The sequence below is a fragment of the Pipistrellus kuhlii genome, unplaced genomic scaffold, assembly GCF_014108245.1.
Source record: "Pipistrellus kuhlii isolate mPipKuh1 unplaced genomic scaffold, mPipKuh1.p scaffold_m20_p_12, whole genome shotgun sequence".
Lineage (NCBI taxonomy): Eukaryota > Metazoa > Chordata > Mammalia > Chiroptera > Vespertilionidae > Pipistrellus > Pipistrellus kuhlii.
Window position 1 is genome coordinate 15,566,572 of NW_023425427.1, and position 18,061 is coordinate 15,584,632.

Sequence of the window (18,061 nt, forward strand, 5' to 3'; positions counted from 1 at the left end):
AAATACTTTACTGAATTTTACTGGCTGTCTCCCCAACTTGAATGCTAAGGTTTGTGAAAGCAGGGATTTTAAGGTTTGGTTGCTGCTGAATGCCTCCTGCCCAGGCCACAAGAGGAGCTCAATAAACACTGAATGACTGAATGAGAAAGTCTCTATCTACCTAACACCACTGCTTTTCTCTCTTACTCACTAAAATACATGCATGTGGACTATTAAAGGAATAATATTTATTTTAAAAATTATTTGCAGGGGGGAAAAGAGAAAAAATTATTTGCAAATTTTAATGACTGTTATTTAATATAATAATATTAAATATTATTAATATTTAATTGACTGAGACAGCCAATTGTGTCACCAAGCGGTCATTGAGAACCATTTTGAGAACCATCAGGTGGATGAATTCTGTGCCTTGCTACTCCGAGCCAGTGTTCTCATAGGCAGGCCCAGGTCAAGGCCACCGCAGACTGCAGAGTCTATACATTCCGATGAGCAGTGAGCACTGCTTGAATACTGGTGTCTCACACATATTCCTGTTTTTCCAACAGTGTGCAGACACCATTGGGATTCACAAACCCAAATTGATATTGAATGCACAACAGCTTTGAGTAGTGATGTATTTTATCAACCAATAGACACTTAGATGTACAATCACTATTTTTTCACCATTTTTTACAAAGCTAACAAAAAGAACCTTGTACTTAAGACTGGAAAGCAATGCTTGACCACAAGAAGGCAATCTGAATTAAGAACCCTTCCACTCTCCCCCCCCCCCCCCCCCCACACCGTGACTTTTAAAACATATGCTATTTTCATGGAATACTGTAATTCTCTATTTGCATACAACTTTTGGAGGGAAGAACAGTTCCTTAGACTATAAGACTGAGGATCCCAAAGCTGGTGAGAAGCAGTTAAGCACAGCAAAACCTGGAACAGCAGGTGTGACTGTATGTCTTATTCAGATGTATACCTTGTTCTCATGCTTTGCAATCTGGTTTGCAATTCCCACATTAGCAATATCACTTTAGGCATTAAACAAAAGGAGAGGCACTAAAGCTTTTAAAAAATCATTATCATTTTCTGATCTACTATATTGCTTCAAAATGCTCTAAGTTTTGTTAATTCCTTTGTTATCATGGCGTATTTTGAGATTTCCTGAAGATGGCAACTATACTTGAGAACTTTTATAAAAGGTGTAGTATATGAGAATACTTTCCCCTAACTATAAAAATCAAGATTACCATCTTGAATGTCATCTATTAGAAACAAAAAGGAAGTTTATCATGGAAATTTCAACTCTTAGTGTCTCAATGGCAAACCTTAGGCATCCCTCCAAAAATTAAGTTTGAAGTTTCTCTAAAGTGGCTTCCCAAAATTCTAAAGTTGCCAAATTGATCTTTCAAATCTCTTCCCTATTATTTCTATTCTCTAAAAGTGTTGTAATAAATACAGCTTAGAGTTTCAGAGAATTCAACTTACTTAGATTTTAGGAATGTTATGCAAGGCTTGGTGGACTATAAGGTAGGCTAGGCTGGGAGAAATAAGGTTGGGCATCTCTGTTTTAGCCCACAGGTTCTCAAATTAAAATCCTTAAGGGTTTCCCTAGACAACAAAGGGGTTTAAGAGAGCTGTTTCAGCTGAATAAGAATCCTCAACAACAGAGCAAAGTAGAGGTGGGTCTGGAGAATTAATCAGAGTATTTTTTATTTCAAAAACTGACCAAGGTCAGCTGGCAAAGACCACAGCCAAGAAGGAAGAAACTGGCCACAACAGATCACTACATATTGCACTTGACTTTCGCTTCCTTTCTCTTACTCTTTTTCCTCCTCCTTTCTTTGCTTCTCTTTCTGAATGACTCGTTCACAAGTAGAGTTACATGTGCTTACCACAATACTTGGCTTTAGTAGTTACTTAATTAAAAACATTTCCCTAGAAGCATGGTGTGGATGGGAAACTACCTATCAATATATGGCCAAGAGTGCAATGGTATAAGCATTGGCATACAACGAACAGGAAAGCTTGGTAAGAACATCATGGATCTCCTCCAACATCATCTCTCATCTAAACCAAGGCAAAAAGTCACTTACTGCTTTGGCACATGGCCTCTCGGAGAGATCCCCTGCCAGACACAACCCCACAATGTCCCTAGGAGTGTGGATCTTAATCCTATTTATGCTACTTATCAGCTGTAACCTTGTGAGCAAATCATTTCGGGTCTCTTTTTTCACGAAAAAGATAAGGAAGGTGGACAAGAACCATGACTCTCAACCTTCCTCGAAGTCCTTAGAGCTCTAAAATGGACTCCAAAGGCCTAATGGGAACTATAGATCTGTTTCCCCTGACAAAGTTGCATGACTAAAATACTGAGTTCACTTTGGGGTCACACTGGGTAACTTGTGCTGATAAGAAGCTCTTATTGGCAAATTTACACACACAAAAATCTTTAGCTAAAAATGATTTTTTAAAAACAGCTTGTTTGAAAGGCAGAACTTAAAAAAAAAAAAAAAAGTGGCCAATGAGGAAATAATAAAAAGAAAGCACTAAGTTGGAGTAACTGGTGGAGAGAGTAGGTTTTACATAAAGAAAGAAAAACCAATTCACACAAAAATGCAATTAGATTTCATTCCACGCACCAGGGCGTTTCTGTCCTTCCTGCATTTATCTGCTGACCCTGAAAGTGCCCAGAAGCAAACCACTCACTCTATGTCAAATGTCAATTTTTGAGAACAGAACTTGATCAAACACAGATTAGGCACTTAAGAGTTGGATTACTAAATGTTTTTCCTTTACATTCAAACTAAGTCTCTAACTAGATTTATTGCATGGAGAACATAAAGAGAGGTCCTTCAGGAAGTTTAAATCTCTTGGTACAAACTACAATAGCTCATTCAGCCACATTCAACCAGTACACTTAAAAGGGCATTAGCAGGGATCACATTTCATTTCCAGTCTACAGGGACTGAAACCCGAAAACACCGCCAACCGCTGCCTCAAGTTAACTAGGGAGCTGTGTGCCACCAAAGGGTCTTGTACCAGGCACAGGAGCTGAGGGTTCTAATCCCGCTGGGCCCCTGAGCAACTCCCTGCACCCAGCACAGTACTTTCCACGTAACTGATGCTCAATCAATGTCAGTTGAGTGGAACTGCAAAAATCTCCACCACCCGCCACTTTATATTGCATAGAGGATTTAAAGATGTGTCCCTGCTTCCAAGATATTGAAATCCACTTATGGAAATGATGGGAAGTAGGCTGGTTGTCAGCATTTCCTGACTAGTTACTACAAGTCAAAGAACTTACAATAGTTATCTCATAAAAGCTGTGCAGACTAAGTCAAATATTTCCATCTAATAACTAGAAAACCAGGCTCAACGGAAGTATGTAATCTGTTCAAGATCACAGTTAGTAAGAGAAGCCCAGACAGATTCCAATCCAGGTCTGCAAAGGCCACAGTATGCAACACCTACACACCAAGGCAGCCCATCAAAGCAGCTCCGGGTGAGTTGAGCACCCGTGTCTAAATTTCACTTTCTGTCATTAAGTCAATGCTTATCACTAGACACAACACTCTTCTGCAATTTTTCTACTTGACAATTTAGGGGCGGGTAAAAGCTGACCTAGATCAATGGTTTGTTTTGTTTTGTTTCCTTTTGTAGGACAGTCATCAGAATCCTTTTGGTCCCTGGACTTTTTTTTTTTTTTTTTCTAATATAGGTATTTCCCCTTTTCTGCTTAAATAATGGGAATTATTTGGGAGCGACACCCTTGGACACCTTTGGTTGTTAACGGAAATATATTACGTTCCTCAAGTGGATCAGAGCAGAAAAAGTTGTGTGAGCTCCAAGCCCCCGCCCATGGAGCTGAAGCTGAGAAGCGGGCCCTGCCGGATCTAAGGGAAAGTTAGATCTAGGGGAAAGGGAAGCGACAAACTCATTCATGGATTCACGTTTCCTTCTGAGCTCGGAGGGAGCTCGGTACCCACCCGGTGCTCACGGTTTGAAGGAATGGGGGCGGTATGGGTGTCCCGCAATACCCTGGGCGGCCTTGCACGGGCTGGTCCAAAAGGAGAAGCCCATGTCGGTGGTTTGGAACTTAAAGCTCCAGGTGTAACCTACGGGGGCGTTCACCCAGCCCGGGGCTCGGACCTCCCAGGTTCGCGCAGAGGCTGCAGAGCGAGCTGAGCTGACCGCTGTGGCCGCGGCGGTGCCGCCGGTGCCAGGAACCACTTCCTGGTCAGCGCCCCCGCCCGGCGGCCACACCCCCGCGGCCGCAGCTGCCCCCGAGCTTCCCGGGGCCGGAGGGTCCGTCCGACTCCCTCCCGGGGGACCGACCGTCCAGCCGCCCCGAGTGCCGGGGGGAGGGTCCCACCAGAGGTTTAAAACACAGCGCTCTGGAACCCCAACTCCCTGGCGCCCGGCCCGTTTCCGGCGGTCGGGGCCGCGGCATCCCCCGCGGCTGCAGCCGAGCGGCCCGTCCAGGTCCCGGACGCCCGGGGCCACGGTCCCGCGGGGGACACAGGTGCGGCGGCTCCAACCTCGTCCGACTTCGCCGGGCACCTGTCGCCCCCTCGGCCGCAGGACGCGCGCTCACCTGGTTCCGGGGGCCCACGGCCGGTCCCCGCGCCTCCGGACCCCGCGCCCGCCGCCGTCTCCGTCCGGGCCACAGCCGCGGCCGCCGCCCACTTTCGGTTTCCCCGCACCGCCCGCCCGAGCTGCCGCCGCGGCTCGGGAATCACCGCCAGCCCCCGCCCCGCCCCGCCCCGTCCCGCCGGCCCCGCCCCGAGAGCGCCCGGCCTCGGTGTGCGCACGCGCGCGCGGGCTCCCCGGCCGCGTCGGCCCACGCCGGCGTCCCGCGTGGGGAGGGAAACCGACGCCGCCTAGCGGTTTCTGCGCGTGCCCACTCGCGGGCCCAGGGCGCAGGCTGCGAGGTTGGCTCAGCAGCGCCTCCTCCTGGGCGGCGCAAGTACTAGCGGGCGCGGCGGGCCCCGGACCAGCAGATCCCACCTGCTCTGAGGAGCTCCTGCTGTGGGCGTTCAACCTTGCCATCCCACATTTCATTCAACTCTTGCTCATTTCATTTTTATTCAGCTAGACAGCCACCCGGCCGCTCATTTCCTTTAGGTCTTTTTCAAGCTTCGCCCTTTCTTTCAGGGAGAGTGGCCACAATCTCAAAAAAGTCAATCTCTTCCCTGATGTTCCTTGTCTCCCTTCTTTGCTCTTTCTCTCCTTAGCATGCTGAATGTTTTTTCCTATCTACTCTCCTCCTCGAGTTAAAGAAGCACAGGGATCTTTGTCTTGTTCCCTAGTCTAACCCCAGAGCCTAGGATAGTGCCTGCACATGATAAAGGTGACATAAATTATTTGTCAAATACATTCATTCATTCTAAAATTATGGACACCTAATATTCACTTATTTCTTCTGCACATATAGTATTATCAGCACCTACTGGGCATGTTGGTTATATTCCTTAAACCAACATATGATCCAGCAATTCCATTTCTAGAGTTTACCCAAGAAAAATGAAAGCATATGTCCACTTTAAGACCCGGACAAGAATGTTCATAGTAGCTTTATTCCTAATAGCCAAAAATGGAAACAAGAAACACACCAATGTTCATCAGAAGGTGAATGGACAAACAGTATATATCGAGCACAAACTTTCATGGAGTGCCTACTACGTGAAGGCCTGTGCTTGAGGAGCTTTTGATTCAGGAATGAAAAGATAGATTGGGAGTGGATCATGGAAGGCCCAATAGACAAATGCTCAGGAGTAGGACATTAGGAAAAACTGCAGAGTCCAATATACAGAATAAGTGATAAAACCAACTGAGTTGACCCCAAGTCTAAGGTCCTTTATCCTTACAAAGGGATTCCATGTTTGGGCTAACCTGAATTAAGGAAAAAAAAATACTCTGCAGCTAATTTTTTAAGAAATCAGCTTTACTCACAAATAATTTACATCTAATAAAAAGTTTAATATACAGTTTGATGAATTTTGTTGTTTCTAGGTGTTGGCTATCTATCCTATCTAATAAAAGAGAAATATGCAAATTGACTGTCACTCCAACACACAAGATGGCTGCCCCCATGTGGTCAAAGATGGCTGCCCCCATGTGGACACAAGATGGCTGCCACAAGATGACCAGCAGGGGAGGGAGGTTGGGAAGGACCAGGCCTGAAAGGGAGGGCAATTGGGGGTGATCAAGCCTGCAGGGGAGGGCAGTAAGGGTGACTAGGCCAGCAGAGGAGGGAGATTGGGGGCAACCGGGCCTGCAGGGAAGGGCAGTTGGGGGGAACCTAGGCCTGCAGGGGAGAGCAGTTGGGGAAAACCAGGCCTGCAAGGGAGGGAGTTAGGGGTGAGCAGGCTTGCAGGAGAGGGCAGTTAGGGGAAATAGGCTGGTAGGGGAACAGTTAGGCATCAATCAGGCTGGCAGGGGAGTGGTTAGGGGGTGATCATGCTAGCAGACAGAAGTGGTTAGGGGCAATCAGGGAGGCAGGCGAGCAGTTGGGAGCCAGCAGTCCTGAATTGTGAGAGGGATGTTTGACTGCCCTCAAGGGGTCCCAAATTGGAGAGGATTCAGGGTGGGCTGAGGGACACTCCCCCATGCATAAATTTTGTGCACCAGGCCTTTAATATATATATAAAAGCCTAAGCAACTGCTTTCTGAAGCTGAACAACAAGTTCAAAATTGTACATGGTGATGAAACCCAGCCTCACAGGTTCTTGCTGCTTACGTAAGGTCAGGAAAACAGATCCACGATTAAAGGGATCTTTGGATAGATCTGCTTTTGTTTAATTGTGAATATCACGATCGCTCCCTCTCCCATCAGATGTTGCTTCACAATCAAATGCAGAGAAATGTCTAGACAATTGCAATTGTTTTAACTGAGTAAGGAGAAAAACAAAACAAAAAGCAAAAGGGAGAGATTGCCAGAGCCCTGCTCAAATCCAGGCTGCCGTACAGCCAAGGCTGTGCTGATCAAGCAAAACTCCCTAATCTGCACACAAAGGCCTCCAAGGTGAGTCAGCTGGAAGGGGCTAATCCCCAGGAGAGGCTGATCCCTAAAGCTGCAAAGGCCACACAACCGCACAATGTGGAAAATGGGGCATAACAGAAGCTTAAAGCGATCCTGTGCAGTGAGAGCTCAGAGATGGCCTCTGCCCCCTCTCCAGTTGTGGGTCATTTGCACAACTCAGCCTTGGACAAGGCCCAGATATTAGGATGATCCCAAGGATACAAATATTGAGTTGTCAGCTGGTTAAGGGCCCAGTTGTGGGGTAGGGCATGGAGGTGGGTAACTAATAACTTTAAGCAAGGCAACCAACTACAGTATTACTGATTCCATAATAGTCAACCAACGAACTGGTACAAAACGTATGTTACACTAGACGCCAGGGCGAGGAAAGGAAAAGGCAGCGGGAGGAAACCACATTAGGCATAGGGAAGCCTACCTCATGAGTCACTGAAAGAGAGAAAGCATGTGAAAATGTAAACTGACACACAGTCAAAATGCCAAACGTGTGAAAGAAACAGGAGGGCGTGGTCCGAGGAAGGGATATGAGCACCCTGTCCAAGTGACATAGAAAGCTACCGGCCAATGAGATCTGGCATGGTTGGGCCACATAGCAATGGAAGAAGAGAAAGCCGACAAGGAAAACAGCAGGACAGAGGCTTCCGGAGAGAACGAGCTGAGCCTCGGGATTAGAGCAGCCCGTAGGAAAAGGAAGGGGGCCTAGAAGACATTCCCCAAGATGCTGTCCCTTTGGTCAGGCACCTTGCCAGGCAGATGTACAGTCAACCCTGGATGAATTCTTCATTGGCTCTAGGAATCAGAGCACGGCTGCAATTACAATCCTTGTTTTGTTATACATAAAATACACTCTTTTCCAAAAAGCTTCATTATTTCATCTTCCAAGGTGAAGCACCGAGCATGACTTTTGTTAGTTATTTGCTTCAAAGTACCGGTCGCTGTTGTAAGTGACCTGTTCCTGTTACCCGCCATCCCTGCCAGCTAACCACATGGAACTCCTCCGCTCACCTCCGTCTTCCTCATTGGAGCCGGTGTCCCTGGGGGGAGGGGGGGCACACCGTCCCTGGTCACAGATGAAGCTACAGTGCAGGGTACAGAGCAGGAATGACGGACAGATGGATGGATGCATGCATGCATGCATGCATGGATGGACAGAGAGATGGACAGACAGGCAGGTGGGCGATGGATGGATAGAGATGGATGGGGAGATCAAGAAGCAGTTGGTACAAAAGGAGCCTTTATTGGGGTGAGTCGAGGGCCTCGCTAGTACAGGCTCTGGAGGGTCTGCACGGACCTCTGCCAGCTGTTCTTCCAGCGCTGGGCCTCCTTCACCTGCACCGCGTTCTCCTCCTGGGTCTTCTTCAACTCCTCTTCAAACAACACTAAGTATTTCTAGGAGCGAGGCAGCAGAAGGGGGCGTGAGGAGGGGAACACTGCAGACTGCTGGCCACTAGCTTCAACCCACGCCAGGTCCCGCCCACGGCCCCACCAGTCATTTCTCATGCATCTGCCCAACAGCCAATCAGGCAGGTCTGATTGTTCTAGAGATGGGGAAACTGAGGCTCTGACTGAGCCTTGCCTGGGATCCCCCAGCTAGAAGGAGACTAAGCAGGGGCTAGGACCCCATCTACCAGACGATGGACTCTGAACTTCTTGCTAACTGCTGCCAATACTGTGGCCTCCCAGGGGGTCAGGGGTCCTGGCTTCCTTGGGAGGTCCAGCCCTCCAAGCGTCAAGCCCTCGCTGAACTCAGCAGGCAGAGCCGCCCCCTCTGCCTGGGGCTTGGCGTGGTAGCTGGGTCAGGGCCGGTCCTGGGCACTGTAGGCTTTCCCAGTACCAGCGTCAGCATATCTCTGGGCAGGAAAAGGTTTCTCTCCGGGCATCAGGCCCAAACGTGCACACAGCTCCAGAGGGGAGAGGTCCCACAGGTGGCATCGAGGTGTGGCCTCTTCCTTCAGACAGCCCTGTGGGTGTCGGTTTTAGCCCTACCTCTGCCACTCTGCAGTGGCATGTGGGGGGCACTCTCTTTAAGCCTCGGTGTCCTCATCAGTCACATGGGACAATTCTACCGCCCTCCTGGGGATGTTACAGGGACTCAATGAGATGCCTCATGTTGAGAACAGAAACTGTCAGCCGTCCCACCCACTGCTCCCAGGGCCTCCATGCCTCTGACGGACTCTGACCCCTTGCTCTGGAAAGCCTTTCTGCACACCCCCTTCCCCCCCCCTCCACCATCCCTCCAGGCTGGATGGGGTGATCTCTGCGGGGCTCCTGCAGCACTGGGCTCACGCCATCAGACTCACGCTATCACTGGGACTGGACCTGTCCTGTGTCTGAGGACATGCACTGTCCTGAGTGCGGACACTGTGCCCTGGGGCACCCTCCCGTGTGCCATCAGCTGCATGGCCCTATGTCAGGGCGCTGTGAGGGGAGCTGTCTCCCTCCCCAGCCAGCCCAGCGGGGCTGCGGTGCGTCCTCGGGCCCGCAGGCCCCAGCCCGCCGCTCAGCTCACCAGGTAGGCTCACCAGGTAGGCGTCATCTCGGGCTTCCACGGTTGCCAGGTGGCCCAGGGTCGTTTTGAAGGTGGTGATGGACGGCGTTTTCCGGAGGAGGATCTTGTTCTGGATGGTGACTTCGGTGGGCTTGATCCCAGGCCACTTCCTACAAACAAACATGCGTGTAAAAGCCCCCGCAGGCGTGGCTTCACCATGCACGGAGGGACGCACCCATCACGCTGGTGGGAAGATCAGCCTTTCTTTTAATGAAAAGAAAACCCCTCGGATCATTTCATGTTAAGCTTCTTCAAGCTCTTTGTTTGTGTTCTCTTTCCGTGTGAAAAGTTTAAATCCACGTGAACGGACAGCCCTGGTCTCCGCCTGGGCGGAGCAATGGCACACCTCCCCTTGTTTCCTGCTTCTGGGCCCTGGTTTACGCATCTGCCAGGTGGCAGTCGCAGGCTCCTGCTCTGTTTTTTTTTTCTAGCGAGCTGTAAAAGCTGCTGCTGAGAACGAAGCTGGGCACACCACTCCTTACTTCTTCCAGAGTCACACTCTGGGGGCACAGGACCGAGCGCTTGGACAGCTCTTGTGACACAGCCTCAGTGCCACCAGCAACCCTAGGCCTGGCCTCACGGTGGGAAAGGCCTCCTTGTCTTGGTGGGCCCCTTTGTAGATCCTACCAGCCGCTGAGTTCTCAGTATGTGCCAGGGGCACTCCAATCCCATTTCACTCTCTCTTCATAATACCATGTAAGGTAGGCTGCCGTGCCCATTTCGCAGGTGAGGAAACTGAGGCACGGAGCATGGTGTTACTCCATAGCGCTGCCCCCAGAAGACACGGCCATTCTTGGTATCCCTCCTCTTGTTGGCTCTCACCTGCTGCCCCGTTCAATCAGAGGCTTCTCACTCTCTTCCTCCAGGGTCAGCCCAGCAAGTTTCTTCCGAATGAGAACTGATATTTTCTGTTTCGGGGGCTCCATCTCTGGCAGGCAAGAGACAGGTTACTGGCCGTGGCCGTACCCACAGCCTGAGATCAAGGGGCCCACCCTCCGGCCTTCGAGAAACGAGGGCCTCCCTCCCCTGCTCCCCACTTGGCATCTCCCATGGGAGGCAGAGCTCCTCCCGCAGAAAAGCTGACTGCACAGATATGTAGGCTGTATTCTTTCTTTTTAAAAAAAGATTTTTAAAATTGATTCCCAGAGAGAGAGAGAGAGAGAGAGAGAGAGAGAGAGAGAGAGAGAGAGAGAGAGAGGAGGGGGAGACGGGTCAGGGAGAGAAACAAATCGATGTGAGAGTGAAACATGGGGTTGGCTGCCTGCTGCACATCCCCCTCCACCCCCACCTGGGCTCAACTTAGGCGTGCACCCTGACCTGGAACCAATCCAGCAACCTTTTAGTAGCCTGATGATGCCCAACCAACGGAGCTACACTAGCCAGAGCTGTAGGCTGCATTCTTAACTTTCTTTGTAATTCATATTGAATTTATTATTTTGCTATCACAAATATTTACTGTCTTCATAATAAAAAAAACCTTAATAAGAATAATATATTTTAATTACTTAATAGATTAGTAATTATATGGGATTCGAGTCTTTCTATAGCTATAAAAGTAATATGCACATTATAAAAATTTTAAACATCCCTAACCTGGGGAAAAAAAGATTTTAGAAGTCTTTTATATAGCTATTAAAGTAATATGCACATCATAAAAATTTTATTGGAACATTCCTAACCTGGGGGGGGTGGGGGAAGATTTTAGAAGTGTCTGTAATTCCAGCCACCAGAGGGGATCATTGTCAACAGTCCAGTACTATCTCTCAGGCTCTGTCTCTCATTCTCTTTCTCTCTCACATGAATTCATTTACATCTATATCTATATCTATACATCTATACATCTATACATCTATACATCTATACATCTATACATCTATACATCTATTCAATATACATCTATATATCTATATATCTATATCTATATATCTATACATCTATACATCTATACATCTATACATCTATTCAATATACATCTATATATCTATATATCTATATCTATATATCTATATATCTATACATCTATACATCTATTCAATATACATCTATATATCTATATATCTATATCTATATATCTATATATCTATACATCTATACATCTATACATCTATACATCTATACATCTATACATCTATACATCTATACATCTATACATCTATACATCTATATATCTATATATCTATTCAATATATATCTATATCTATACATCTATACATCTATACATCTATACATCTATACATCTATACATCTATATATCTATATATCTATATATCTATATATCTATACATCTATATATCTATATCTATATATCTATACATCTATACATCTATACATCTATACATCTATACATCTATACATCTATACATCTATATATCTATACATCTATACATCTATACATCTATGTATCTATATATCTATACATCTATACATCTATATATCTATATATCTATATATCTATGTATCTATACATCTATACATCTATACATCTATACATCTATATATCTATGTATCTATATATCTATATATCTATGTATCTATATATCTATGTATCTATATATCTATACATCTATACATCTATGTATCTATATATCTATATATCTAAATATCTATATATCTATACATCTATACATCTATGTATCTATATATCTATATATCTAAATATCTATATATCTATATATCTATATATCTATGTATCTATGTATCTATATGAATATTATCGTGTGTGTGGTTTTTGAATGGGATCATAGAAAAGTACTCACTGTCAACTTGGTTTTCACATAACCGTATTTCTTCCTGCCTTTCCACGTTAGCACATATAGACAATTAAAGACTCTTAAATAGATGAACGGCAGTCATTGTCCATTTCAGCCCTAATTTGTGTCTCCAATTCCCTTCTAACTATTGTAGATGTTAGTATTGTTCCCCATTCTTTGCAATGTCAGTGTGGTGATGACTATGCTTTAAAATATAGCCTTGGAAAACTGTGCAAGTCTTTCTGTTGGATAAATTCCCAGGGTAACAACTGCCAGGTCAAAATTAAGAATTTTGACAGGTGAAAGGAAAAGAAAAAAGAATTTTGATAGGTACTGACAGAGAGTTGTCCACGAGAGTGGTATCAGTGTTACACTTCTCCCAGGGTCTCTGTGGCACTGAGGCTTCCTCACATTCTCACCAAATGTAAAAGCTTTGCAAGGCTGTTGGTGAAAACGGATATATCCATAATGTTCATAATTGCATTTTTAATCAGTAAAGCATTTCTTACATTTGCTCTGTGAATTACTTCTCTCTTGAATTGCATATGTTTGTCTTTTGTCTCTTTTTACAATTTGACCTGGTAGAGTTTTTTGTACCACAGAGATATTAGGCCTTTCTCTGACTTTTAGATAGTAGGAATATTTTTCCAGTTTGTAGTTTGTCTTTCCATCTTTCAATAGTTTCCCTTGTTTTGTTTTGTTTTGTGTGTGTGTATTTTCTTTTGGCCACAGAGACGTGCCAGCCATTTCCATTATATATGTACTAGAGGCCTGATACACGAAGATTCATGCAAGAATGGGCCTGCTTGGCTGCTGGCACCATCTTTTCACTCTGGCCTGGAGCCGCCTTTCCGCCTACTCACGCTACCCAGAGGACTTGAGTAGCTGGGGTGGTGTGGAACGCAAGCATCCTGCCCCTCCCCTGGCTGCTTGGCGCCTGCATATGCGAATAACCCACCATCTTTGTTGGACTGATTTGCATACTCACTCCTGATTGGCAGGTGGGCGTCGCAAAGGTATGGTCAATTTGCATTTTACTCTTTTATTAGTGTAGATATCATATATATATATATATATATATATATATATATATATATATATATATATATATTTCAGAGAAGAAAGGAGAGGAAGAGATACAAGAACATCAATGATAGGAGAGAATCCTTGGTTGGCTGCCTCCTACACCCCCCTAATTGGAGATCAAGTCCACCACCCAGGCATGTGCCCTGACCAGGAATCAAACTATGACTTATTGGATCATAGGTCAATGCCCAACCACTGAGCCATTCCAGCCGGGCTCAGCCATTTCCTTTATGATTTCTAGCTGTCATCTCATAGTTAGGAAAGATGTCCCTACTCCAAAATTATGAAAATAGTAGAATTTCATTTTCTACAAGTAATTGTTGACCAATTTGGGATTTGTGTTTTAATTAAAAAAGAAAGTTATTTTCTCATGAAAACAACCAAAAATTCATCAGTCCTTTTGGTGGATAATCCCTTTTCATTCTGGTGAAGTTGGGGAAAGGCAGAAATCCCCCATGGCCCACCAGCTTGTGCCTCGCCAGTCCCCTGGGGCCAGGACACAGGGCCGTAGTGCTACTTACTCGCAGCCTGGATATCATCGATGACGATCACTTCATCCAACTGCAACAGGAACCTCTCGGTGAAGCTGGCCAAGCTGGTTATGAATGACCGGCCGCATTTCCTGATACATTCCTGGAGGAAACACAGGGAGACCAGTTGTTAGCAGAGGACCTTGCCTCCGACAGCAGGCCGAGGGGGGATGTGGGGATCCAGTGGGTAACAAGACAAAGCCGCGTGTCCGTTGAATCTAAGGTAACTGGCATTTGGTCCTCAGCCAGGAGACCTCTTCCAAGAGGTGACTTGGCTTAAAGGTAGGAAATGATTCCAAAATGGCCAAGGAACAATTCACCAAAGAAGAAATAAAACTAGGCATGGGTTGTGTGTGTGTGTGTGTGTGGGGGGGGGGAGAGGAGTTCTCATGAATATTTTTGTAAATAATTAATTTAGAAATTAAAAAATACAAGTTACACACAGCCGACATTGACCATCTCCACCTGTAAAACCTGCCCACTCTTATCTCCCGAAGTGGCCAGGTGTCAGCACAAAGCTATGCTCCACGTTGGTGGTGGACTGTCAGCTGGGGTCACCTCTTTGGAGGTCAATGCATCTCAGCCCTGGTCTTGGGAATTGATGGCACCACTGACCTCCAGCTTCTCCTTGGTGGTCATAATCAGCGTGTCCAATTCTTGCTGCCTTTTCTCTTCCATTAAACACAGATACTCCATTTCTTTTGAATGTATAGGGTGTCCAAGATTTGGATAAAGACTCTGGGCATTTTTAACCTTCAATTTAAAAAAAATCAAGAAATCAGCAGGAATTTTCAACCACACTATCTTGAGGTCAGGACCAAAGAGTCACTGGCCTATGTTCTCTGTCAATTATGGCACTGGCCAGACTTATGAGTGTTCTGATAAGGGTGTGTGAAGGGCCACGGGTGGGCAGAAAAGGCTAGATAGGGGCCTGGCTGGAGCCGACTCTGAGGGGAGGGAGCATCTGTCCAGCACAATCCAGGCTTTGGTTCAATGAAATGAACAACTCTGTGAGACCAGGGAGACAAGCATGGTTGATCTCAAGGACAATGGCTGCACAGAGCCCAGCTGACCCACCCATTCAATCCAACAAGGAGTTTACTGAATGACTTCATTGAAGAAGCCGTCCGTTCCACGCTCATTCCCCCGATGCCTTATGTCCCTCAGTCCCCATCCAACAATCACCTTCCCTGGGACTCAGTTCTTCCGATGCCCTGCATTCATTTCCGCTCTCCCTGGGGCCCTGAACTTGGAGAGGAAGGGCAGGTCCTGGAGCCCTCACCTTCCTTTCCTCAAGTTGCTTGTGAAAATTCAAGCACTGTTCCCGGATCTCTTTGGTGGAGGTGTAAAGTTTTTGCAAGTTGTTCTCCTTGAAATTTTCCACCATCAGCCAGCACACGTGGGGCAGCAGCTCTTCAAATCTCCTCATCTGGGCGCGTAATTCTGTAAACATCGGGGATGGGAGACCAAGGGAGAGGACAGGACAGAGCCCAGCTGCTGACCCAAAGCAGTTTCCCAAAGAGAAAGACTTGGTCTTCAATGTGGTAATATCTATTTCATCAAAAGGGGTCATGTGATCAAACTAGGATAGAAAAAAAACTACTATAGTATAAAAGTTCCAAAGACTTGTCTTCTAAACTCTGCAGGACTTTTCAGCTCATTTAAAGTAACATTGTGTCTTTAAGCGTGGTCTCACCCATTACCTCTGTAAATACTGTCTTAACTCTAGTCTCCTTCCTCTCCTTTTGGACTTCTGGTCTTTCCTCCATATCTCTTCTCCTTTCTTCCCAAATTTAATCTGTTTTTCTGTGTTGTATTTTGGGTATTTTCTTTGTATCTATGTTCCAGTTCACTAATTTCACCTCCACCAATGAATAATATGCTTGTAGAGCCATTTATAATTTTTCAAATATTTGGTTCTCTTTCATTTCTACTTGGCCATATCAATAATCTCTTGCTCCTTACTCATTTTTCCAATTTCCTCTTTTATTTGACTCTAATAAATACATTCTTTTATGTTTTCTGTTTGATATGTTTAATATATACAGTCCTTACTGGCTTCATCCTGCTGCCTACCTCATGCTCAAGATACCTCCCCCCCCAACCCCCGTGCGCGCACGTGCTCATGTGCGTGTGTGTGTGTGTGTGTGTGTGTGTGTGTGTGTTGTTTGTTTATTTTTACCATGAGCTCTTTTTCTGGGCTTTTTATTTTGGGGAATCCTTGGAGGCCTGAATTGAAGGTGGATTTTACTAAAGAAGATTTGTAGTGTCTCTATTAAACAAGCATCTGGCACAACTAACTCAAGATCATTCTAAGCTAAAGTATCAGTGACAGGCTTTTTGGATGCTCCACAGAAAGTTAAATTCAGGTTTCTCTCAGTGTGACTTCAAGTTAAAAACCACATTAGGGCTGGCTTATAGGTGTGGATTCCCACTGGAGTTTTTCTTCTTCTTTACCCAGCACCAAGGTTTTTAATAAGACAGTTTTGGTTGCCGGAGCGGGAGGGGTGGTTTTTGTCTCATTCACCTTACTCTGTACGTAGAGCCCCAGTTTCATGTGTCCTTTCGGACTTTCCACCTTGGGAGGTGGAGGCTTTGTCTCCTGATCCCAGTGCCCCGAAGGCCATGAAAACAGAGGCTTAAATTCACCCGGGAGTCAGCAAAGTCCTTAGGGCAATAGCCAAAATTACTGCTCAACTCATCTCTCAGAGTTCCCATTTTATCTACGCGTGGGGCCTGTGTGTTCCTTGCTTCTCAGTCAGCTCGATGCATTTAAGATTTCATCACAAACATATTATATCCAGCATTTTTACACGTTTTCCACTGGGAGAGTTGGTCAGATACCTGGACTCCCAAACTGTAAGAAATGGAAGTGAACATTTACTGTGAACTGAGAATCTTCCAGAGACGCACACAATCGGCAGCATTTCCCAAGCCCATTCGACCAAGGGACCTTCATGTTGCGGAAGGTCATATAGAATGGACCCCACAGAGTTCACCTGGGGAAATCCTGAGCTAGAGAAATGAGATGCTGCCTGTGGTTTCTCTTCCAGTCATCGCACAACCACAGTAATGAGAGCCACAGCAGACTGTATTGTACATGGAAAGTCTGTGCGAGGGGTTTAATCTTCAAAAAACCCTTGTATCATGGGTTTTGTCTTTATCTCCAGTTTACAGACAAGGAAACTGAGGCTCACAGAGGCAAGGTGGCTTGGTCAAGGTCATACAGCTGGAAGATGGCAGTGCAAGGTCCTGATCACAGGTCTGACCATCTCCTAATCCTCTCCCTCTTCCATCCATGCTGCCTCTCCACCAACACAGCAGGCCTCTAACGGGCCCTCAGGTTCCCTAACCTACAAGAGGAATAACGACTCCATAAAACACATGTGGCTATGGATGAAGATGCAGAGGTACTTGAAGAAGTGGACAAAAGGGGGGTAATAGTCATGTTTTCACAACTCCTTTAGGTCATAATAATGAATGTAAGTGGAAAGATGTATCTACCTGCCTATTTTCATGTCCCTGTTCTCCAGGAGGCAGAGTCTACTGAGTTTATCCCAGCCCAGCCCAGGCCAGGAATGCAGTAAGCATTGTGGAAGGATTTTTCAAGTGATTAAACACAGAGTACGACCCAGCAATCCCATTCCTAGTCATACACCCCAGAGAAGGGAATACATATGTCCACACAGAAACATGCACATGAATGTCCATAGCAGCATTATTCACAATAGCCAAAACATAGAAACAATCAAATACACATAAGTGAAGGAACAGATAAACAGAATGTGGTACCTGCAGACAATGACTATGATTCAGCCATTCAAAGGAATGAGGTGCTGATGCACACAATAACATGGGTGAACTTTTAACACACTGTGCAAAATCAAAGGACCCAGTTGCAAAAGACCACATTCTACATGATTCCATTCATACGAAAGTTAAGAACAGGAAACTTGATAGAGACAGAAAGCTCGTCTAGGGCTGGAAAAGTGAGGAGGGCTGGGTGTGTGTGTGTGTGTGTGTGTGTGTGTTCTAAACCTGACAGGGGTGATGGTTACACAACTCCCAGTAGATCCATTAAATTGTACACTTCAAACGGTGAGTTATATGTAGGTGA

At 45.9% G+C, this 18,061-nt stretch overlaps 2 protein-coding genes across 9 annotated transcripts in view; both read right to left on the bottom strand.

The window, feature by feature from the left end:
* The window catches only part of TDRD7 (tudor domain containing 7), a 50,888-nt gene extending 46,097 nt beyond the window's left edge, over positions 1-4,791 (bottom strand). For 5 of the 7 annotated variants that reach the window (XM_036433268.2, XM_036433269.2, XM_045579977.1 and 2 more), the window contains exon 1: positions 4,586-4,733. The gene's annotated coding sequence lies outside the window, so the exon portion shown is untranslated. Of the gene's footprint in view, positions 1-4,585 lie in introns of all 7 variants that reach the window. The other 2 variants (XM_036433262.2, XM_036433264.2) reach the window with 2 other exon arrangements.
* Positions 4,792-8,236: 3,445 nt separating this feature from the next.
* The window catches only part of CCDC180 (coiled-coil domain containing 180), a 46,241-nt gene continuing 36,416 nt past the window's right edge, over positions 8,237-18,061 (bottom strand). Inside the window, exons 32-37 of one of the 2 annotated variants that reach the window (XM_036433275.2) lie at positions 15,227-15,387; positions 14,560-14,697; positions 13,936-14,047; positions 10,401-10,506; positions 9,553-9,688; positions 8,237-8,419 (exon numbers count right to left, since the gene is read on the bottom strand). In XM_036433275.2, the coding sequence (XP_036289168.1) occupies positions 8,291-8,419; positions 9,553-9,688; positions 10,401-10,506; positions 13,936-14,047; positions 14,560-14,697; positions 15,227-15,387 (782 nt within the window). In that variant the 3' untranslated portion in view covers positions 8,237-8,290. Of the gene's footprint in view, positions 8,420-9,552; positions 9,689-10,400; positions 10,507-13,935; positions 14,048-14,559; positions 14,698-15,225; positions 15,388-18,061 lie in introns of those variants that run through there. The other variant, XM_045579979.1, reaches the window with a different exon arrangement.